Source organism: Spodoptera frugiperda, chromosome 8, assembly GCF_023101765.2.
Source record: "Spodoptera frugiperda isolate SF20-4 chromosome 8, AGI-APGP_CSIRO_Sfru_2.0, whole genome shotgun sequence".
Taxonomy (NCBI): Eukaryota; Metazoa; Arthropoda; class Insecta; order Lepidoptera; family Noctuidae; genus Spodoptera; species Spodoptera frugiperda.
The window spans coordinates 4,200,619-4,225,714 of NC_064219.1; the positions used below are offsets into that span (position 1 = coordinate 4,200,619).

General features: G+C 36.4%; 1 protein-coding gene across 4 annotated transcripts in view; it reads right to left on the bottom strand.

Annotated features, from left to right (window-relative positions):
* The window catches only part of LOC118275448 (uncharacterized), a 36,464-nt gene extending 11,554 nt beyond the window's left edge, over positions 1-24,910 (bottom strand). For 2 of the 4 annotated variants that reach the window (XM_050695376.1, XM_050695379.1), the window contains exons 1-4: positions 23,929-24,910; positions 21,322-21,414; positions 12,242-12,369; positions 4,577-4,633 (exon numbers count right to left, since the gene is read on the bottom strand). In XM_050695376.1, coding sequence (XP_050551333.1) covers positions 4,577-4,633; positions 12,242-12,369; positions 21,322-21,414; positions 23,929-24,721 — 1,071 coding nt within the window. In that variant the 5' untranslated portion in view covers positions 24,722-24,910. The remainder of the gene's footprint in view (positions 1-4,576; positions 4,634-12,241; positions 12,370-21,321; positions 21,415-23,928) is intronic. The other 2 variants (XM_050695378.1, XM_050695377.1) reach the window with 1 other exon arrangement.
* Between the last annotated feature and the right edge of the window lie 186 nt (positions 24,911-25,096).

Here is a 25,096-nt window from a genome sequence, read left to right on the forward strand (position 1 = left end):
CTCATTTTTCCATCAGACGTCAAAAAAGACTACAATCAACAATAAAAAAAGAAAACGACCACATTATTAATTCAAAAGATTATTTAAAAAAGGAATCGTAACGCTGGCCGGTATGACGTCACTCGTGTCACGTGACGGCGCGCGGCGCGCGTAGGGTGGCGGCGCCTCGCTGCACCGCCATCCACTTACATCTGCCAATATTTGCTCACCAACCCCCCTCCCACCTCATACCCTCTCCCCTAAACACCCCTCGTACGCACCACCCGTTCATATTTCAAATGCTATGATGTGGGGTGACACTAAACACTACAAAATACAAAGTTACAGGGGCTGCTTTTACACCGTCGTGTAACGTTTTTTTTAAAAAGCTATCGTATACGATGTTGCTAAGAAAAATTCAGGTACGGTAAAATATGCAAGAATACCCACTCTATTAAGGATATTAGGTGATAAAAAAACCAGTAGGTACTAGGTAGTCAATTATTAAAAATAAACCGTCTATTAATATTCCGTCTAAAGATTAAAGAATGCAATCAAAATATTTCCTGCATTCAGTCAAATAAACCGCAACCGAAATAGATGTTAGATCAACATTTTTTACACCATTTCTTAATTTCGATAAGTATTCGTCTATAAAAACATCACGTTTTGAGGATAAATCACTCAAATACCTAGTCATTATTATTGTTCAACTAATCAATTTAACATAGGTATGCTAATAAAATCCCGCAGCAAGACACTGCGATAAAAATCTTGTAAAAAAATGGCTAAAGTTAACTGCTGTATGGCAATGATGTAGTGAATTTTATGAACTAGCTTCTGCCAGCGACTTCGTCCGCGGAAAAATAAAAAAATGTAGTGTTGTACTACCCCTAACATTTAGGGGGATGAAAAATAGATGTTGGCCGATTCTCATAGATACCGGATAAGCACAAAAAAAATCATCAAAATCGGTCAAGCCGTTTCGGAGGAGTATGGCAACGAAAACTGTGACACGAGAATTTTATATATTAGATATCATGAAGAACAAGACGTATTCAAATTCAATTAAGTAGCTAATTAACATGATTTTCTGGGGTCCCTTAAACTCTTGTACTAGGCATATTAAGTACACAATAAATCATGAGTATACCATCAGGAATTAAAGACCTAACTTCAAGATTCAGTTGTCTATAAATGACAAAACTTAACAAATAATAAAATATGTATTATGCATTAAATGGTTTTTTTTTTTCATTGAAAATTTACTGAAGCACCAGAAGACCGTTCTTTTTGTAAGTAAGTACCAGAAGACCGTTATTTTGGTTGAGTAACTACCAAAGGACCATATTTTTGGTAAAAAACGCCATTATTTTTCGCAAGAGACGACTTAAATAAATAGTAGGCCTATTCGTACAATAATCTTATACAGAACTATTCATTAACGAGTATTGATCGCACTTAGCAGTTTGTTTCCTTTTTGCTTACAAAAACATTTAGAATCAAAATAAAAACTTGTTGTTTTGAAATCGCCAGGTGCGCATAATATAATGTTTTATGTGTGACAATTGAAAAACAGTAAGTTGAATAGATAAACCGGTACACACAAGCAAATATTTGCAGACTAATCGTGACGTCTATCAAACTCATCATTGACAGATTATTTGTATGCGAAATACCTGTCCATATATTTTTATTATCAATATTTTAAACAGATTTAGGAAACTTTTGCTTCTGGTCTTTTTACACATGTTTTGATTCTTCTAAGGTCAAAATGCTAGACTGAAATATTATCCTCGTGGCACGTGTAAATGGTAACCATTACTGTGATATAACCTCCACAATTTATTAGTACAATAGTTGGTGCCGTACTCAAAGACATTTTAATGATTACTTAAACTATTTCTTCATAACGATTTTCTTCTTATTGACTGGATTAAGTAACCATTGAAAGAATCTGAGTACGGCGGTTAGAGTTATAAGCTTCTGAATGATATGAGCAACTAATCATCTCTTGTTTGAAAAACCATTACTGAAAGAGAGACTATGATGGTCTACACTATTTAAAGTGAGACATACACCAGACCGACAAATGGCATATCGAACACCTTTTAGACTTGTAAGCAACAACTATACATGCAGTTCTCAATTAAAGGTACCTACTTATACTACTGCAGTCACATAAGACTATTAAAAATCCTTTCAAGGTTTATTCGCTACAATATCAAACCTAAAATAAACAAAATAACAAAAACAATTACACTACGGTGTAACATAAACCCGCGACAAACCGTTGAAAGTGCGAAGTCGCCACGTAGAATAGAATAGAGTTAAATCGATGCGTTCCGTTTTATTCACTCGTGCTGATTTTATAATCCCTGCGTGTGCATACGGGTATGAAAACCAAACGGTTGTATCTACGGAACGTTCCCTTTTTCACGTTCCAAAGGTATCTAGAAGTTATTCCGAATTTGAATGGAGCGCCGAACGTTTTGAATGTAGCTGTAAGCCACTAGGGAATTGCATTTGTATTCCTATTGGTTGAAGAGTTTTTAAATAATATGTTCTGGTGAATTGATACGCTATTTTCGACCTTAATAACAATTTCTTTAAAAGCAGACATTATAAAATTACAAGAATACTTTTTTCTTAAATAATATTATGTTCTGGTGAATTGATACGCTATTTTCGACCCTATTGACTTAATTTTTGAAAACAGACATTACAAAATTACATGTATTATTTTTCTAACTATTCAGTAACTATTCGTCTACGCTTATTCGAGTAAATTGTTTTGTAACTACATTTGTTTTTTAACAAAACTAATAATAAACCAATCAATCTCTTGCAAACAGAAACAAGACACCAACTACGTGCGACAATCGCCGCGTGGTGTCACGGAATGCTGCTCATGAATATGAGTCTCTAACATGGCTTGAAACAAGACGAGTTCCTCGTCAAACAGTTTCGTGAGTAAGTCGATAAATAATAATTAACAAGACACCATCTAGAAAATCCGTATTTTTACAGAAAACTTCGAACCAAAATCCGTATTTTTATAGATACCTATTAAGCATATATTCTAAAGCCAGTTTAAACCAGACACGCTTAAAAACACACAAAAGACATCTACAAAAACAATACTAAACATTACTCAAGTGCTTATAGAATTATTTAAAAAAAGAGCTAAGTCGAAATAATTCGCCAAGTCACTATGCGCTTGCGACGGTATCGTAGGCGTTTTGCATCAACAACAATGGACTTCGCGAATGTCTATGCTAACACTAAACGTTACCAGGCCACATTAAATATAATTGTGGAAGGTGCATTACTACGAGAATAAAATAGAATAGAGTAATAGGCACAATTAAACAAATTAAACCGTTTGCCAAAATAGGTACCTACTGTAGATTAAGAATCTAACCGCCGTAATCGGAGTCATTTGATGGTTACTTAACTCGGTCCTTAGCAATTGTTTTCAGAACAAAATCGTTACTAAGGAATAGTTTAAGTAATCATTAAATGTCTCTGAATACGGCGGATAGTCCAGCAGTGGATTCTCAGTTTCTTGTAAGTAATCATGAAATGCCTCTGATACAGCAGTAAACAATTGATTTTAAATGCTTAATAAAGTCAGTCAAAGAAATTGTAATGTGTGTAAATGTTCAAAATCAGTCTAACTACAATATCTGAAGAAGAACGAGCAATTGGAATGCTTTTCCTAAGCATGAAACTATTTTGTCCTTTAAGTATACCACACAGAAAATATGCTTAAAACAATATATGAAACGAAAAAAAAAACACGAGACCGAAACAAATGAAACATCCAGTTACCACAATCACATACTGCATGTAAAATGCTCCTTCTGTACAATCTCTAGTCTGTGGCTCCTCGTCAGTCGGTGAGACAGTGCGTCAGGGCGTGAAGAGCCCTCGAAGAGACCACCCAACTCGCTCCGCAAATAATGCTTAATAGCACCGAATTGAGGTGAAAACGTAAAAAAATACAAACTCAACGAAAAAAAACTTGTGAAATATGAAAAAATAATGTTGATTTTACAATTCCTTGAGGTTTTATGCAAAGTCTTGGGTAAATAAACATTGCTAGGCTTATGCTAATGCCGTTCTAACGAGCTATTCCAACTCGCGTATTAGATTTTTCATAATAACGTATTAAAATTTATTCTTATGGACGCAATGAAGAGATTCTGTGAAATCTGAATTTAGCTTAGTGACCAAGAGCTTGACTTCTTGAGTTTATGAAACACTACATTACCATTGCCTTATTTCTTATAGGTGTTACACTAGAATTAAGATATATGGAAAGTATGACTTATCAAATAGATATTAAGTTGGGTTTAAAATTAAGCACAAATTATGAAATTAAAATTATTAACATACAACTTCAGGAATATTTTTAAGCGCCCTCTGTGTAAACTTTGGTGTACTACTACAACGATAAAGCAAGCGCCATCTAGTGATTTTATTGGAAAGCACTTCATACCACAAGTAACAGATGTCAAAGATAGATGGCGTTACTAACTAGTTTCGTAAAGTAAGAGCTCTATTTATACCAAAATAATAAAATTAGATATACCTTGATCTCTTCAAGAGCTTTTTCCGTGAACTTAGCTTCCGAAGATGTCAAACCGTTCTGTAATAAAAAAGAAAGACGGTTATTGTGAGTATTGGGTCAAAACAGCGGGAATTAAAATAAAAGGCAGATTGAGGTCTACCATGAAATTGATATTACTGAGAATTATTTGCAAGCATTTGAAACTTTTAGTCATGCTTGTTTATTTATATGGTTTAGGTATATTTTTATGATATTAAGAAAAAAGTGGTCAATGAGTTGACTACAGTAAAGAACAAATTTATAAGACAATAAGTTACAAAGATTTGTTTGTAAATCCTTAGGCACTTCCATATTAACATCACAGATGCAAAAAGTGAGTATGTATATATTTCTTTCATGTCGCATAAAAACAAATAAAAAATAGGTCTGGATTTAATTAGGAGTAAAGAGAAATTTATACTAAGTACCTATACATTATTTTCTGACCACGCGTGCAAACCCGCGGCTAACGGTTAATGAGACATCATTAGGTATATGTCTTTCTAAGCCAAAAAAAGCCTATAAAAATATAAATTATCTACACAAATGAGGAAACAATTCTGAGTAAAGGTAAGTACGGACTGAATTCCATGCACGCATCGCCTCGGCTAGTGACTAGCTAGTAGCGACCCAGTTTCAATGATCGATGAACAATACTGTTAGATTAATAATTTTACAGTATATAGTACATTATATTATGCTATGAGAAGTGGACAAAAAACTGTACACATATATACAGTTTTTGTATAATGCTAGCGGAGTCGATAGATGTGTAGATTTTGTTCTGTAAGACTAAGTAAATGGCTTCAAATATTTATAGGTCGATTCCAATAGGCTTATCTGGAAATTATTCGTTTTACCATAATTGGGGAGGCCCTAGGCCCTATATATGTTAAACAGTGACCGTGTTGTAATTGATATGGCATCTTCAGGCTTTTTTTGAGTGGTAAAAATCATATAATGACTTCTCCCGCTTTGGACGAGGCGAGAAGTGTCAGAGACTCTTACTGACTAAAACCGTTTCTACTCCTGCTTTTCGATCCGGAGCCCTGATAACCCGCTAAGCAGTCCGTAGCTCATGCATCTTGTGGCTGATAGAATGATAAAGAGGAATGGTCATTTCCAGTCTCTAATAACAAAGAATCTTTCTTAAATTAAAGTAAATACTTGAGAACCTCCTGTTTTATAAAGACAGAAAGTTAAAAATACTGGGGTGATCATTTTTTAACATTCTAGTTGACAAACATTTTTTTTTTTTTTGTTTTGTCAATTTTCACATTCAAAACCATAACTATTGCTCCAATCTCCAATCTATGTCAACTAAACGAAATCTTAAATTTTTATTTGAATAACTTCAATACATAGACTAAATAAAAATAAAAACTAAGACTAAAATATTAACAACTTTTCAGTGTAAAATATGCAAGCATATTTTTTACCAATACGCTTCAAATGTTATAGATAGACTAGATGATTATTTTCCTGTAAAGTTAAAAGGTAAAAGTAAAAGCATTAATTACAATAAAACTCAAGCCAGTTTAGAAAGTCGAGAATTTGTACAATAAAGACAAAAATGAACAGGAAAAGATGATCGATTAGGTATTTGGGTAGCTACAATGAGTTAATTGGAGTAACGTATTTTAAACTAGGCATAGATCTGTCGTCCGATACGACCTTCAAACCTCGAAAAAATGAGCGTATTCGATTTTTGAAGGCCGGCAACGCGTCTCTGACTACTCTAGTGCTGGGGGTGTCCATGGGCGGCGCTGATTGCTTACCATCAGGTGATACATCTAATCATCATCTGCTCGTTTGTCTCCTATTCTTTAAATAAGACTCCTATCCGCAGGAAAAGTAATTGTTTTATTTCCTCTCATTGTCGTCGTATTGGAGCATTGTCTTACTAACATTATAAATGACGTCACGTCAAAACGGCTAAAGAGAATGATATGAAATTTGGAACAGGGATTTATGGTCTGGAATAACATAGGCTACTTTTTATCCCACGGGAATGTGGACCAAACCGCTGGTAGAACCTAGCTACGACATGATATTTATGTCTGGTGATGATTAAGAAATTGTAGAGTAATATGGGCTCCATTTTTAGGTTTTACCACGAGAATCGAAGCGTATAACGGTTAGTAATAAAGTAAATGAATGTATCAATGACCCCAATTGATAAATAATAGGAAGAGGTCACTTAATAGTGTTGTTGCAGGAAACATTAGAATACCAACGGAACTACACTTGTAGAACATAATTTATTTTGATGTAGTACAAATTGTTGGATCTTGCACTTGGATAATAGTAACTGGGAAGATTTTTAGTTATAAATACATACCCATGTTTGTCTATCGATAGGTTATCGTTATCAGTTATCAGTGACACATAGTTAAATCGTTATCGTGCATATAACTTGTATGTAAATATCTATTACGTCCACCTTATTTGATTATCTAAGAATGTTATGATAAGTAGGATACAGATTCCTTTGACACTGGCGCAATTTTGAGAAAAATGTTTTTGATTGATAGATCGATAAGCTCGAGTATGCGATGTATCAATAGTAGGGAAGCCATCCATAGCACACATCTTTCCATATAAAAACATAACTTAACTGAGTCCGTTTCCACCAGTGCTAAGCTACCAATGAATATTATTGGTGGACGCCAAACGCATCCACAGCAATAGTAGTATAGCCCATATCTGGTGAAAAGACACACATCAAACCAATTTAATCTACGATTTATAAACTTAATCCATTCAACAAGTTAGTTAAGAACAGATTAAAAATGAACCGATTTATTTCTCATTCGATTCCCATCAATAGCATTAGAGTTACAATTGTAATCTCATTTGCTGCGTGTTTCCGAGCGACTGTCTTGGTGTTAGTTGATTGTAGCTGTCTCATGTTTCATTACCAGGTTGGATAAATTATTTTTGGCTTTCGACTTCCGAAATTCTTACTAATTAGAAAGATGTTTGTTTTTTTTTTTACTTCACAAGCCGGTTAACGACCACCCGAAACACCAGAAGCGTTACAAGTGCGTTGACGGCCGTTTGAAAGTTAGGAATTAAAGGGTTGTTAATGAATCGGGGATTTGGAAAGATATGTCAGGGTAATTGGGCCTCCGGTAACCTCACTTACACAACTAAACACAACGCAAGCTTTGTTTCACGTTGGTTTTCTGTGAGGCCGTGGTATCACTCCGGTCGAGCCGGCCCATTCGTACCGAAGCATGGCTCTCCCACACTAAAAAACGAAAGTATAGAAAACCGATCAAGTTCGAGCGCGTGGAGTGAGAATGTTAGTAGCTTACTTCTCTCGTTTTGGCAACATTTTACAAGAAAATGTTTTCGTGGGACTAGTATTGTTCATTTTGGTTTACTACTTCATTGTCGGTATATAAGATTTTAAGTTAACCATGGCTACATTTAATTACTGCTTTGTAACATATAGATCAGTATTTAAAAAAAAAAAAGAAAAGGTTCGGTGTTTGGTGGGACCAGAACACAGTTATTGCATTTTTATGATCTATTATTGTATCTAATACATAAATAGGATCGATTCTTTAGATATACAAAATGTCTCCACAAACAAAAAACGTGATGGTATTTTCAAATCATTTTTGGACACTAAAATAACGTGTAGGTATTATTAATACAGGTGTTAGTCATCGATATCATAAAAATGGATTCCACTTCGAATGCCATAATGACCATTATTGTAAGATTTAAAGGTCATTGAACTGAGAATGGAGAATTAACGATTTGAGCTTTGAGCGTGTTTGGACAGGAGCCAAAATGTTTTGGAAAATGTCATGTCCAGTCTGGATAGTGTCTGCATTTGTATTGTGCGTTGTAAAATGAGATTTATTGTCGTGGAAATTGTGCAGATGTTTGGATAGTAGGCTTTCGTGGAAGGTCTCTCCCTATCAGGATACGATCCTATACGCATAGGTACCAGAATGAAAAGTAGCCTATGCTACTCGCAGAAAAGAATAAGTAAGATTTTTTATTATTCTTCTAGTTCCGGAGCCTATTTTCCGGTGCAAAAACGAATGAAATCTTCTTTCCTAGTGAACGTTTATCGAAAAGGAAATAGCTAAACAGCTGTCCCAGGAATATAATTAACACGACTAGGAATTTTACGTTTACCCGTACCACTTAAGCTTTGTAGACCTCTGTAGCTTTGTAGACCTCTGTAGCTAGCTCATTGAAAAATAGCAGGCATGATATACGATTTTAGACTCTCGCTAAAGGCACGTACCATCAAATATTAAACATCAGACAGAAGTTACAGACGATGACAAAAGATAAAGTGGACAAACCTTACCTACTACAAACTTTTTCCAAGAAACGAAGTGCGCGAGAGACCATGTACAAAAACTTTTACTGCAGATTTAATATAAATGTGCAATCAAAATTATATAGGGGCGTACCGTTAATTCGCACGTAGGTATTCGGAACGACCGACATACGCCAAATTTTTGGCAGTCTTTTGAGAAATTTTTTCAACCGTCTCGCTCGTACACTGGCAAAATACCCATACCTACATATTTTTATGAAATTCTATTTGGAGAATCTTACTTTATTACGTGTATTACTATTATTAAATCGACTGCAATTGCATTTCAACTTCTAGAGACGGGTCAATTTCTGTACTTTCATTTCCAATGGCTATGTGAATTCTGTAATCTACTTAAAAATTCAAGTCAATTATTGACTTAGCGCTAATCCGAAAACTGACTATCGATTGCCGAATCTGAGTCGACTTGAATGAATTGAATCAAAGATTATACAGTATGGAGATCACTCATATGATTTAAATGAAACTACAGCATGTAAATATTTCAACAAAAACGGAAAAAAAGAATTTCAAACAAAATAAAAAAAATAATCAAGTATTAAATTCTGTGTGAATAGCTCCATATTGCATGATCATCACAGAAGAGCTGTAATGTCGTAGGTTGTCTAGAAATGTAACGAACATGTGGCGCGACTGTTACAATGCCGTATTTGTAAAGAGTGTTCAAATTAGCTCAGAGAGAAAAATGCTAACTTTATGACTAACCTACTAGGCCTATTTCGTTCATTTTTAGTATAACGTCAGCCAAGACGATAACACATAAATATGGTTTAACACTTCGAACGCCACGGGGGACACCGGTGACCGACGTTAGCGAGGATATACCTTCAACAGTTTTCAATTGACTGTCAAAGACAATTAAATCATAAGAGGTTTCTCCATACGGAATTAGCTAAAATACTTTCTTCAGAATCGTTCAGGAATTCATAAAAAAAATAAACACGGCCCGGTCACATAACAGCGCCTCTAATCAAATATCTGCAAAGACAGTTGAAGGAGTAATGCAGTGGAACTTTTATAAAAGGCGTTTCGCTTCGATAACCCAACAAATTGGTTCCGTATCTAACTCTATATTGGTCATGGTGGTCTCAGAAGTCTATAGCAAACAACTATAAGTATTGAGAACCGTTTTCCACAATCCATTTGTTACTTTAAACACCGTTAAAGTAAATCTAACTAATATTGTTAATGCGAAAGTTTGTGAGTAACAAACAATGTTACTCAATCACATCTAAACGGCTGAAGGGATCGGGATGTAATTTGGAACAGGGGTAGTTTATGGTCTGGATGACGCAAAAACATACATAAATAAATACATTCATTCATTTATATCGTCACGCCTTTAATCTCCGAAGGGGTAGGCAGAGGTGCACATTATGGCACGTAATGCCACTGTGTACACCCACTTTTCACAATTTATGTTGTAATTCCCATGTAATAGGTGGTGAACCTATTGCCATACACCGGGCACATTTCCGTGCTACCACTGAGAAATTTTCGAAAAACCGAAAAAAGCCCAGTAATACTTCGCCCGACCCGGGAATCGAACCCGAGACCCCTTGCCCGGCAGTCGAACTTGCAACCACTCGGCCAATGAGGGGTTTAGTACGAGATAGTTTTACGTTAAACGTGATCGAAACAAAAGCGCTTTCGGCGCTCTTAGTGGTTAGTTTATTCGAGCCGGCCAATCACAGCGCCGAACACGCTCTCATTTCGTTTTCATTCAGCGTAATGCAAACTCGTACTAAGGGTACTGTTTTTTAACTAACTATAAATACAGAAACTCTTGACCTTTTTGTTTTAATACCTTAACCAGACATTAGAAAGCTCAAACCAGCCAAGGTCAAGTCTCAAGGTCAGAAGCTCACCCTTTCTTGCCTTGAATTGTCCATTCTTTATGTATTATTGTCAAAGCATCAAATGACAGGTATCGATTACACGTCAATGAATAATTGAAGAAAGTCATTTGATTGGTTTGAGACTTGAATTCATGGTCATAGTAGGAAATAGGCAAGTTTAAGAATGCTTGCACAGTTAACATGTGTGTCAAACAAGTAGGTATATTAAATCTTTTCAGTTCGGTCTTTTTTTTGGGGAGAAAATCATCCAATTAGTTCTCCCGAGGACCCGAAGGATGAGGCGAGAGGGAACTACGTTTAAAAAACAGACTTCAAAAACTATAAACTATAAAACACGTCTTAAAGTGGGAACCGCATTTTTTGTTAAATCACGTAATATACCGCAAACCTTCCTCTATGTCAGAAAAATTATATTCTGGAAATCGCATCCAAATCGATTCCGCCAAACGCGAGATAATTGAGCACAAACATACATGCATACATACAGGCCAAACAGCCTCTATTTTTTGAAGTCGATTAAAATACTTTATTTATTATCCACGCAACTTTTTTTTTAGATGAAACGCTTTGCGCTTGTAGTTATGAGATCGGCAGGGAAGCTGTCAGTCCTTACGTAATGTTATGTAAACGGATTCCATAGTGAATTCCATTATTGAAAATGTACAAATGTAAAAATCCAATTATAGACACTACTCAATTCGGTTTAAGCATGAAAGCGTGAAAGAAACAACAATTTTCACATTCTAATTAAGAATTAGAAGTGTAAAATTGTATGACATACCTACCAAATGTCAATGATGGATGGTCAAACAAAAATATCTAACAATTTATATAAATTCTGACAACTCCAACAAATGGCTGTTCAATGTCCATTCGTTGTATTTTTATCATTTTTTATTAAATATTATTATCACGCATTTCACACCTTTGAAGATGTACGTTGTTTGTATAAACAAAACCATTTTTCTCACATTCCATTATACTCGTCAAAACTGTTTCAAATACAAATCACGCCCAGACTATCCATGACGATTGCTTACCATCAGATGATCCGCCTGCTCGTTTACCGGCTTATACCATAACTAGCTGCTTCTGCGCGGTTTCACCCCCTTTGCTCGGTTCCTATTGATCGTAGCGTGACGTTTTATAGCCTATAACCTTTCTCGATAAAAGCGTTATCCAACACAAAAAGAATTATTCAAATCGGACCAGTAGCTCCGAAGATTAGCGCCTTCAAACAAACAAACTCTTCAGCTTTATATATTAGTATATAGATAGAATCTAGAGTCTAGATTCTAGACTATCGAGATAAAAGGGAATTTGTGATGTGATGACGTCTGATAGGGAAGAATTGAAGGAGATACAGACAGGTCTGTCCTTATCCTAATATCTTAGAAAATTATTTGAGATCCAACTTACATCGTTTCTTTCGACGACCATGGCTCGTACGCGCGAGTACAGCGCATCCTCACGCATGCGCGCCGCGTCCCTGATCTCGCGCACCAAGTCGGTCAGGAAGCCCGGAGCATACTGCCCTGCTAAGTACGCTGAAAATAATAAGTAAAAGGTTAAGTTTAGAATGGCAGAATAGAAGAGTAGACCATTTTTTTTGAGGGGGAAAAGTTATCCAATGACTTCTCCCGCCTTGGGCGAGGCGAAAGGGAGTGTCAGACTCTTACTAACTAAAAACCACCCCGTTCCTACTCCTGTTTTTCAAGCCGGAGCCCCGGTAAACCCGCTAGGTAGTCCGCAGCTCCGGATGGTACTACTGCCCTAAAGTTAGTTTAAGTTACGCAAAAGAAACCCTAATAAGTAGGGAATAAAACAATTGCTTTTTTATTTTAAATACCGAGTGACAGAAATAGCCTGGTTTTACGTGATTACAGTCTTTTTTAAAACTGAAGGACGTTTGGTAGCACATTGCTGGCTCAGAGGCGGGGTAAGTAACGCCAATGTTTGTATAACACGCAATGGTTACTGTACATGGTGTTATTACGCGAAAACTTGTTGTGTTACCTATTCGTTACAGGCGTACACTAAGGAAGAAGTGGTGCAAATAATTTTGCCTAAGTACCTACCAACTTTAGTAAAATTAATTTTAGTAGGTACTATGAAATCTACAAACTGTAAGAAAATTCAATGTGTGTCTGACCATTCCCCAAAGGATAAGTTAACCTTCGATATACCTAATCTAATCAGACTCGGTACGATACGTAGATAGATAGTTCTCTTAATTTACTCAAATACTCATCAAAGACAGAATACGCACTTAAAATAATACTAACATTTTCATATGAAGCAACTAAAAACATAATTCAAAATCGCCTGAATTTAAGACCCTCAAACAGACATTGGACATGCGAAAACGACTCCAATATCCGAAGTCAATAAAGATTACCGCAACAAATCTAAATTGCAGGCGTAATCTATTTCCCACAAATGCGAAAGAGTTTTAATACCAAGCTATCTTCGGGTCACGTAACGCACGCGATTTCCCCGCACTACGGTTGTGGTGGCGTTCCTCGTTGCGCTGTCCCGTCACTAGTCAATAAGAAATGGAACCATGGAGTATACTAATATAAGAGTACTGTACCTCTACTATGAGTTTGAAGCAATAGTATTTGTCGATAGTATTTTTTTGTATGGCAAATTTTAGTTCCACAGGTGACCAGTAGAGGCGTTGTAAAATTTGACTTAACTACAAAAAATTTTGGTCGTCGCCAGCGATTATCGACAAATATTATTGCTACAAACTCATGGTAGCGGTACGGTCTCTGAGTGTGACAATGTCTCAGTTGAATGGTAATAAATAGGAGACGTTACAGTAGAAAGAGGGGAGTTAGGACGTTTGTCCAATTTAGGTGCTCGTATACGGGTTCTCCCTACGACCATTTTTGCGAATTATTTAACGGGTAATAATCTTCTTCCTCCCATTATTGTTACTTGGGGTCGAGACGATACGTTATCGAGTAGGTATTAATAAATTGAGAATTGCGAATACCCAGGTACTTAGTTTAACTTATGTATAATTATTAAATAAAATGACTTTCAAAATAATTGATAGAAAATAAACAGTACCATTCTTTAACGTGAAAATGTGATAAATTAACGCAGATTTACCGTAAATTTTTAAAACCGATTCTTTTTAATTATCTTTTTCATCTTACTCACGTCACTATTTAACGAGAAACTCGACTAGTTACAAACCATGCTAGAGGCTCATATCCATGAGCAGCATTCCGCGACAAACGACGTTTATCTGACTATCATAGAAATTGATTATCATGTAAAGTTAGTACTCTCTTTCTGTATACTCCATGTGCACAAAACAGTTGGAATACTTCATTGATTGACGTTTAATATTCAGCACGAGTGATTCAAGCGTGTGAAACCGTTGAGTCTGATGGCCAACGTCCAACATTGGCATTAGATTGTTTAGTAGGACTTTTCTAATAGAAAATTGGCCTTGACATGTGGCCAATGTCGTGGCATATCTTTGAAAACTGTTTGAGGCATGCACTGCACATTTTCTAGCATAAAGTTAAGGAATTTCGTCGAAAATACTATCATTAGAACTTGAGATGTATATATGCGATATTTACCATGTTTATTTATGTCTATGAGTTTCCGATCATCCGTGATTATGGCGCTTGCAACAGTGTCGAAATATCGGACTCTAAACATGGTAAATATCCCGTCTCAAGTGTTAATGATAGTGTTAGTGACTATATCAGTTTAAAAACTTATATTCATTGAAGATGTTACTATCTCAAAAACAAAGTATTTTAGCCGTGCAGACAGCAATAACAGATCAAAACAGTTTTTAAAACTAATTTATTTACGCATATTACCACTTCTAAATAACCATGTAATCTTATTAACAGCATTGTAAACTTTAAAACATAAACCGTAAGATTTAAATCGATTTAGCTACGTTTGTAAAACTATGCCAGAAATGTTCCACCCAACTGATTCATAGTCCAACCCGTGTGTCGTGACGAATATTGATAGCTGGCAAACATTGCATTGTAAAAATATTTTTGGTGTTATTCAGTATTACTTTAAAGATAGTCAACTGCCGTACTCAGGTACATGATGATTACTTTAACTATTCCTAAGTAACGATTTTGTCCCAAAAACAATAACTAAGGACTGGGTTAAGTAAACATGAAATAACTCTGAGTATGGCAGCAATATCTTCTAATGAGTGTATAGAACTAGTTCCTAATGGACTTAATGACATACAAAGCCGATTTGATTGACTAATCTGTCAATTAATTTACGGCTAGAGAGTGAACTATGCAGAGGCCTCAAATAAGGTGATTTGATAGAAAATCAGAGTTACTGTAATTACATTGGTCAAGCATTATAGTGCTTTTCCACCAGAGATGTGCTATGTAGTTATGCTACAGAGATGTAATAACTAAGCTGTGAAACTATGTGGCTGTTTCCACTGATACTAAGCTATGTAGCTGTGCGAGGAAGATGCGCAGCTCGAGTATGCAATGTATAGATAGTAGGGAAGCCAAACTCACATCCATAGCATGCATCTTTTCATAAAAAAACGTAGTTTAGCTGAGTCCGTTTCCACCAGTGCTAAGCTACATATGTGTACTAATGAACATGATTGGTGGAAGCCAGAATCCACAGCAACGTAGCATAGCAAATCTATAGTAGAAAATCACTCTGAATATAAATGATAGATGGAGTTTCAGCCAGACATGAGATCTGAATCAAAGATCTTATTGACAATAACGCTATTTATTTTGGTTTATAATACATATAACTAAATTGTATTGTATAACGTAAATATCCTAGTGGGTCAGTTGTGTCATCAAGAACAGAATGATTCTCACGATGAGATTACAATGTGTCGCGGCTGTTATGGGAATATTCACACCAATCATGTCACAGCCAGAGTAGGGGACGATTGACCGACCTTGCTATATCTTTAAACAATCTTCAGATTGTCAACAATCATCGAAATATTGATAACTAACTTCTGCCAGCGGCTTCACCCGCGTTCTCGTGGGATAAAAAGTATACTATCACTTAAGTCAGCTCATACCCTACCCTGTCTGTAACTATACCAAATTACATCAAAATCCGTTCAGTAGTTTCAGCGTCATTGACGGATAAACATCTAAACAAACAAAACGTTCTCATTTATAACATTATAGTGTGATAGTAACTATTGTAGCTACTCAATGTGACGCCATTTTTGATTCCGACACGGAACTACGCTTTCGGTGATCCACAAATTGTTGTCCTAGGTCTGGGTGTGATGTTTGTGTAAAGAGAAACATCACACGACACATGAGACCATTATAACCGTACGGGAGAAAACCTAGCACTAGTAACATAGAGCTTCCTTATTAATTCTCTGAAGTATTCAATGAATACATGGTTAAATAACATAAATGAGGTTTAAATATCTAGCCAACATACGTATCGAAGAAAATATTCATTTCCTACATCGCCGGAGAGAGTTAGCCACATACTGGTTTGCTGCCAGTGTCACAGAATCTCATTGAATACGCAAATTGTAGACCATTTATACTTCAAGTTGTTCCTTATTTAAGATTTTATAGGATTTCCTTTCCTACTTGGTCTCGCAATTGCCAATACTAAGCATAAACTTTATTTTAAACGTTGTCCGATTCTAGTATCTTCTCCTGTATCGTGTGTGCGTTTACAAACATACAAGTTCACATACACATGACACCCAGATCCAAAACAATAATTTGTGGATCAGCTGGTTGCCTAGTCACCGCGTCAACAGTGTAGGTGCACTCTAGCTTTAAATTACCTTTTGGTTTTCTAAACTCATATTTGTCTGGATTTGTGCCAGAAACATGGCCATGTCTTATTGATCCATATTTTATTTGATACTTAAACGGTTACCAGTGGTTGTTCAAACTCTGCCGTTAAAACGCTTCGAGTAAAACCTGGTATTTTTACAAAAAGAGGTGTGTCTTATAAAGTTCATTGACAAGAACGTATTGTCTGAAATCCAAAAATATTAATAGATATTGTTCTTCATCTAAAAGTGAACACAATGCCAAAACCAAATTATTGTTTTCATTTCGATATTTTGGCTGAGTGACAATTTTAATTGTACTTGGGGCTTGCTGTAGTCGCCAAAACCTGTACAACGAGATAATTAAGAAAAGACAAGATAATACATTAAAAACGAATAAAAATTATCAACAAATCTATTTTCAAGGAATCTAGGTTTGTTCATCCAGATTAGCGCGTACGGCGCATCGCGTTCCACGCGGGGCTCATAGAGCCACCAGACCACCACACAGATGGCGCCCAGCAGGGCTGATGCCTGATCCGGAACAGCGAACTATCTAGCGGACTTACCGGGGCTCCAGATCGAAGCAATAGAAGGAACGGGGTAATATTTAGTAAATCTGACAAGAGTCTGCCATTTGCTCTCACCTCAGCCAGGGCGAGAGAAGTTCATTGGATGATTTTCCCCTCCTAAAAGGTTTGTCCATATTTTCGTCATAAACGCAGAGAAAACCGTTGTGGGTGTAACATTAGTAGCTATAATATACAAGTACGACTAGTTTACAATGTTTCAGTAATTGTATGGTTTCTACACACACGTTTATTTTTTATTGAGTCGCATAAGTGCTGTGTACTCTTTATAGTGGTGGAAAAATGACAGGTTTTTATTACCTGCGACGAAAATAACGCTTGCATTGTGTTTCCTTGTGTGAGTGAGATTACCGGAGGTCTAATTACCCCCTTCCTAATCTCCGATTCCCCAAGAACTCTTGCATTTCTAACCCCCGGCCGGCAACGCACTTGTAATGCCTCTGGTGTTTCGGGTGTCTATGGGCGGCAGCGATTGCTTATCATCAGGTGATCCATCTGCTTGTTTGTCCGCGTTTATCTCGCGATTAGTTAAACCGATTTTGATGCAGTTTATAGAAAACTTTTGTACACTTAGGAGCAGGTATTGGCTCCTACCCATATTCACCGAATTCAAAAAAGTAGGTTGAAGTCGGTTTTATGAAACGTAGTTCATAGAGATCACCATTTTATACTTAGAATCTAGCCTGCCAAATATAAGAAAAACAAAATTTGTTTAGAAACGGTCAACTAACGTATTTTGATGTGACTTAGCCGGTTCTGATTAACATAGTAAATATGTATTCGATATCTGCAAACGGTTATTTTGTTGAAAAGGCCAAAGTTTATCAGTATCCACGAATAACAAACATAGCAAACTCACAATAACTTGTTTGTTTAATTGAAATTATATTATTACTTCAGTTTTATGAAGTTAAGTGTGGGAGAGCTGGACTTTGGCACAAATGGGTCGGTTTGACTGGACTGATACCACTGCCTCACAGGAAACCGACGAGAAACAACGCCTGAAATAACCAGAAACCGATTTACAAAAAAGGTATGGTATAGGCTGTTTTAGAGGAAGCCCATACTCCAGCTCTGGACTCTGGCTGGCTGTTTATGAAGGTCGATTAAACTTTTTATAGTTTATAACAAAATTCAAAATACAAAAGTAGCGCCCAATTTCAAGGACCCCATACCTTTGCACCACAATTCTATTCAAATTTGTTCAGCAGCATAACGGCGTCAAAAACAAAGATGTGTTTTGTTTTCGCATTAGCAAATCAGGACTAGTCCACAAACCTGTTATCATTATAAAATTATGAATGTTTTACAACAAAACAGTTGTCGAACCAAACAAGTTACTGGCTGATTACAAAATCCTAAATCTACGCATAATTTTGGATAATCTGTGTTGCCATAGACTGACTATGCATAATGTATGAGGCGTGTAACACTGTCCTAACGTCTGGACAAGGTCGGAGTGATGACGTGCATTATTTTATCTGTGGCTAGCGCAGCGTAAAGTCACATTTAGATTATTGGATCGGGCATATACGATACGGTGTAAGTGGGCCAATCTATCCATGTTATCATCTTATCGGGATCTGATAATCTCCAATGTACAAAATGGAAGGTTTTGGCAATCTTCCGTTCACCGAAATTGGATACGATCTTTTCTTGAATTCGTAGGTAGTTTTTTTTTTGGTGTTTTTGGCGAGCTGGTCTTAGGAATCAAATGGTTTTATTTTAGTTCCTGAATGATACCCAGAACTGTATTTAGAGCTGCTCTATATTCATCATACCATATTATTTTTTTTTGTATAAGCCGGTAAACGAGCAGACGGATCACCTGATGGTAAGCAATCGTCGCCGCCCATGGACACTTGAAACACCAGAGGCGTTACAAGGGCGTTGCCGACCTTTTGAGAGTTAGGAATTAAAGGGTTGTTGGGGAATCGGAGATTGGGAAAATTGGAATAATTAGGCCTCCGGTAACCTCACTCACACAACGAAACACAACGCAAGCGTTGTTTCACGTCGGTTTTCTATGAGGCCGTGGTATCACTCCGATCAAGTCAACCCATTCGTGCCAAAGCATGGCTCTCCCACACGTAAAATTTACAAGGAGATCGATCTTTTTATACATTTTGTAGTTCCCAACAGGATACAAGACCATAAAGAAGGAATAAAGGAAAACCAATACCAATATTTCGTTCTAGATAAACTTATTTTGAACATCGAGAAAGTTATATCAAAAACCGATAAAGATTAAATAGAAACGTCACAAGATGGAGAATGTTCAGTAATCAAGTAATTACCCGTTGATAAGCACTCAATACAGTGAGTACGACTGTACGACTTTCATTCACTCGCATTATATGCAAATATAGTTGAACAAATGCAATTGCAGGGAGTCATTGATCTGTTCGATTATTAAAACGTGAATTGGTTGAATGTCATGCAAAACTGCTGCACGGATTTTTAATACTTGGATGGATTTGGCTTCTGGTCTCCTGGCACAGGCATCTATATGCTTAAAAGGGGACGCCACCAACTGTATACTTATGTACAACGTGTAATATTGAAAATAATCACTTCTGTATTTTGTATTTTTATTTGGCCTCTGGTGGTAAGCAAAGATGTGGCCGACGATGGAGCACGCCTACCTATGAGGAACCAATTCACTCGGGACTTGAAGACACCCAAGTTATATAGCGTTCAGATAGTTCGGGCCTGAATGGCGTGCTCTTGGATGGATTCACGTCCTGCAGAGGATGAAGACGATCTGACATTCTGAATCATCTTCAGCCTTCAGTCTTCTAATTTCACGTCACACCAGAATCTGATGATGGTGATCAGCTACATCCTTAGTTCTTGAGCTGCGGACTACCTAACGGGATTACTAGGGCTCCGGCTCGAAGGGCAGAAATAAGATCGGAGTGATTTTTAGTCAGTAAGAGTCTGACACTCCTCTCGCCTTGCCTAAGGCGAGAGAGGTCATTGGATTGGATGATTTTGCCACCTTAAAAAAAAACACCTCTGGTTCCGGCTGATTAGTAGTATATAGATAATTACAGAAACATAATTACAAGTCTGAGCTACTTACTAACCTCATTGGAGTCAGAATCGTAAAAATAACAATTCGAGTCTGACCCACATTCAGGCACAGAATTCTGTCAAGGTGACTAGAAAAAATGTGTTTAGGGTTGAGCCCAGACATAATCGTGTTTACTTAGCGTGTCTAATGCCTAGACGCATAAATAAAATACCTAGTAATACTGTAACTATTTTTAGGCTAGACTAGAAAATTTAACATTATAGAATTGTTCTTTAACGATATTTAATGTATGATGGTGGCATATTAATTGGAATTCAATAATTTTTGGTTTTGTAACCTGATACCTAAGACACAAGATCCAATTTTCCACAAGTAACTGGTTTTTATACAAGCCCATCATGATCGACGAAGCTTTAAAACATTTTTTTTTTTTTTCGCTTATTCGAGCAATATTGTCTAATCAACCTTAGTTACATACAGATTACATCTTACTAATATTATAAATGTTTGTGAGTTTCTATGATTTTATATAATATGTTTGTTACTAAATCACGCCAAAACAGCTGAAGGGATTGGAATGAAATTTGGAACAAGGGTAGATTATGGTCTGGAATCACACATAGGACACTTTATATCCCACGAAGCAGCTGGTAGTAATCGTAATTCAGATCACAGACGCGAACACAACACGCCTAGATCAATAGTCTTACTGCGTCCGTGCGCTAGGAATTCATATTATTTTCCTGATAGCACAACAATCTATAATAGGAGTCTAAAAACATACGTAAGTAATTAACTATAGGCAGTTAGTTGATATATTAACCCGTAGTAAGCTGGGAGCGTAGATCTACGCGAAACACAATGTATTTTCTATTATTGTCTTATATACGGCATACGAAAGTGTATGGAGTAACTTAGGCTAGTTACATTTATTTTAGAAAATTGTTATGTCCTAAAATTCATATTGTACGCTGACAAAGTTCCGCAATAAAATTACCGCAATCCACGCGAGCTAGTTAATTAATAATAAACTAGTTAGTTTATTTAATTATAAGATGAGTAGATTACTTACCGTTGTCATTAAGCGAATGGTTAGGCGTAGCACCCATACTCGAACTGGACCCTTTCAGTATGGCGTTGTGTTGTCGCAAATTCTCCAGCTCCACTGTAAATACATTTTTAGTTATAAAACGAAAAGTAACTAATGAAAACACAGTCTATAGAAAGAAGCTTGCTTTCTTCACAGATTCTACAACTAATAAGGTAAATGAAGAAAAATCTTTGTATTTTGTATGTAAGCTGCGTGTTTGAGGAATCAAAGGGCGATTGTTACGTAAGAAGTCAGACTGTCTAGTTCTACCTAACTAACCATATCCAACTTGGAGAGTGTGAAACTAATGAAACATTGACTTAGAAATTCCCTCAACAGGATTATAGTACCCGAAAATATGGAACCACATCGTTGGATGATTTCCCCTCCTCAATAAAAAAGGGCTAATAATCGCTGAACTCTTTTCACCATTGAATTTCATTAAACCCACATATAATTTATTACCATTAGGTTGATATTTGTAGGTAGACAACAAGAGGAAAATGTAAAAATCAGCATCCATACAGGTTCTAGTTAATTCCATCACATTAGTGCATTATGACATATTTTGTCTGGACTATTATCCTTGAAAACACACTGTATTTGGTTGCAAATAGCACAGAATCCGAGTAAACAAGTGTACAGTAATTGCAGTAAAGGAAAACGCTTATGAATAGTAATGAGTTCATTGTAATAGCTAATTACTGTAAAAACATACATGTTAACTGTTCTTGTTGTAAAAACATTATGATTATATGGATGGTCAATGATATTTACCAGGTTTGAATAGTAAGAGGTTTGTTAGGATCTTACTTCTTTGATAACCAGATGTTACTGATCAATAAACACAGTCCATTTGACAGTTGAGGTGCTTTTCCACGAGAGAATGTACTATGCTATGTTGCTGTGGATATGTTAGACTGCTACCAATCATATTCATTAGTTAGTACAACATAGCTTAGCACTGGTGGAATCAGACTCAGGTAAGTTATGTTTCTTAAAAGGAAAGATGCATGCTATAGATGTGTGTATATGAACTTGTATAAACTTATTTACGACACAGGAGAAAAACCTAGTGTCATGCACATCATCATCATCATCATCATCATCATCAGATGATGATGATGATGACTGCCCAGAGACGTCCACTGCTGAACAAAGGCCTCCCCTTAGTCCTCCACGAAAAACCAAAAACCTAGTGTGGGGCAATGTAATTATAAACAATCAAAAATACATAGGTAGGTAAACAAAGTTTCTATTTTTATTAACACTGATAAGCAAGAAGTAGGTATCTATTTAGCTATAACTACTATTGAAAAGTTAGTTGAATAATGTCCTCTGAGAATAGGCTAGGTCAGTAAGACAATGGACTTGAAAACTGTAGCACAGACTGTAGTGCTATTATTACACATAGTACAATATATGTTGGATAAGAACTCCTTAAATTAGTTTTCATTAGTTTTTGTGTTATTGAAATTGGCTTTAAAAATTCTAATAAGAATTAGATTAAAACCTAACAAATAGAGAATATTATATTATTTTTTGAATAGCAGTGTAGTTATTGGAAGAATAATAAATATGGTGCCACATACAATTTTATTGATGCATTATCAATACTATTGATGTATAACCACTCAATATTAATAGTGGCTATTGATATATTACTATTAAATATCAATAGTAATTATTGATGTACATATTACCAGTAGTATTGATTGGTTTTAATAATAATTAAGTAATAGTAAGGGTTTTGTTTAGTTTTTGTCATGTTAATTACAGTAGTTAGGTAAGAAAGAATTTGATGGCAAATCATGTCAAACTGCCATAACTACTCAGAGTCATTTAATGATTAGTTAACCCAGTCCTTATCAATTGTTTTCTGAACAAAATTGATACTAAGGACTAGTTTCATTAATTATTAAATATCTCTGAGTGCAGCATTAAGTTCTGTATTTAGATTAGCATGCTGAGAACAACAGTTTTAAGTTAATATGGTGACATTATTAAGTCTCACATGAGACATTTTGATCACAATCATATCCTTGAAAACTCAGTGTGGGAGATTTAAACGTAGGTGGTAGCGGTTTGAAAGGATGGCCTTTAGCATGTATACATGGTATGCTGGTGGGTTGATTTGACTAATGTGTGTGTATGAAGGCTTTATCTTATGCAGTTTAGTGTCCAAGGTTATTTAGAATTTTAGTTTGGAATATAGAGAAAATGTAGTAAAAACTTATTTAGAAATGGACCTTTTTATAAGGAGGGAAAATCATCTAATCGCTTCTCCCACTTTGGGGGAAGCGAGACGGAGTGTAAAACTCTTACTGACTAAAAACCACCCTGTTCCTACTCTTGCTTTTTGAGCTAGAGTCCCAGTAACCCACTAAGCAGTCCACAGCTCCAGTAGAAATATATGTGTGTGTCATGTTAAATCCTTCCTTATCTGTGTACGAACCTATTGATTTTTAGTAGTTAGTTATTAGGTATTTCTTATTAGATTAAGAGTATAACCAAATAAGCCTAGCTAAGTCTTCTCCAGGAGCCTAGGTTAAGGTACAGTGTAATAATTGACCATTTTTAAAGACTTACCTTTGGTATCCATTAAGTCTTTACTCAGTCTTTCATTTGCCATTTTCAGGGAAGATATTTGGTCTAAGAGACATGTTAGGAGTCTACTGCCAACCTGACTGCCAGACATGTCAGAACTGGCTTCTGATCCAGAGTCCACATCACCATTGGCAGGCCTCGCTACATCCGGCAGCCCTCTCACACAAGGGTCACTGAACCTCCTAGCATTGCTCCCTTCATCCTTATCATTCATGTTAATCTCACTGTTGGAGTTTGTGTCACCGACTGATGTCACTATTGGGGGTAAACTAGCGAAATCCTGACTGTCAGTTATATTCTTTGGTTGTAAATAATTCATGGCGTGCGGGTGGGTCGGGGTCCCTTGCCGAGAGGCGCTGTTCGCCTCCTCAGCCTTGTTCTCACTGCGGCGCCGCAGTCTCGGCCTCTGTACTTGAATGCTTTTGTTTACGTTCTGCACGTACCGATATTCGGGCCCGTAGAATGGCATCATAGGTGGGTTGCAGTATGAAGGTAGTGTGGGCAGGGACATCGGCTCAGGCCCACAGCCATACATGTGTCTGTAAGGATCGTAGCCGGGAGCGAACTGAGAACTGCCCATCGCGTAGTGCAAGTTCGGATTTACGTAAGTATCGTACGTATCCATGCTAGGTGTCGACTCTTGTATGTGGTGCATTGTCTTATCTAACCATTTCGATAGGTACGAGCCTCTGCTCCCACGAGATTTCTTCCGCTTTCCCAGGGAGCCGTTATTATTCGACGGTTTGCCGTTCACTTGTTTTGGTGTAGTAGCCATTAATGTCACTATTTAACACACGAACACAGTTACGAAACACAACAGCCGCACTTCAACTCCTACTTCCTAAATTCAGGACACTAATATTTTCCATTTACGCTGAATAATTTAAAACGCGCACAAAAATAACTTTATTCAATTCGACCGACTTGGGCAATGAATTATAAATGACGTTTACTGTCATTTTGTTTTTGTAATTTCTAATACAGATTAAAAATAACGAATAACATTACGTTACACGTAGGTTTTGCGGGATTTAAAGATCTTAATTAATTTTGTACAAATTTTATTACTCAAAATAAATGATTATTACTGAAAATATAATGTGAATAAAATTTTAAATTGTATTATTACAGCAGAAATGAATATAGAATG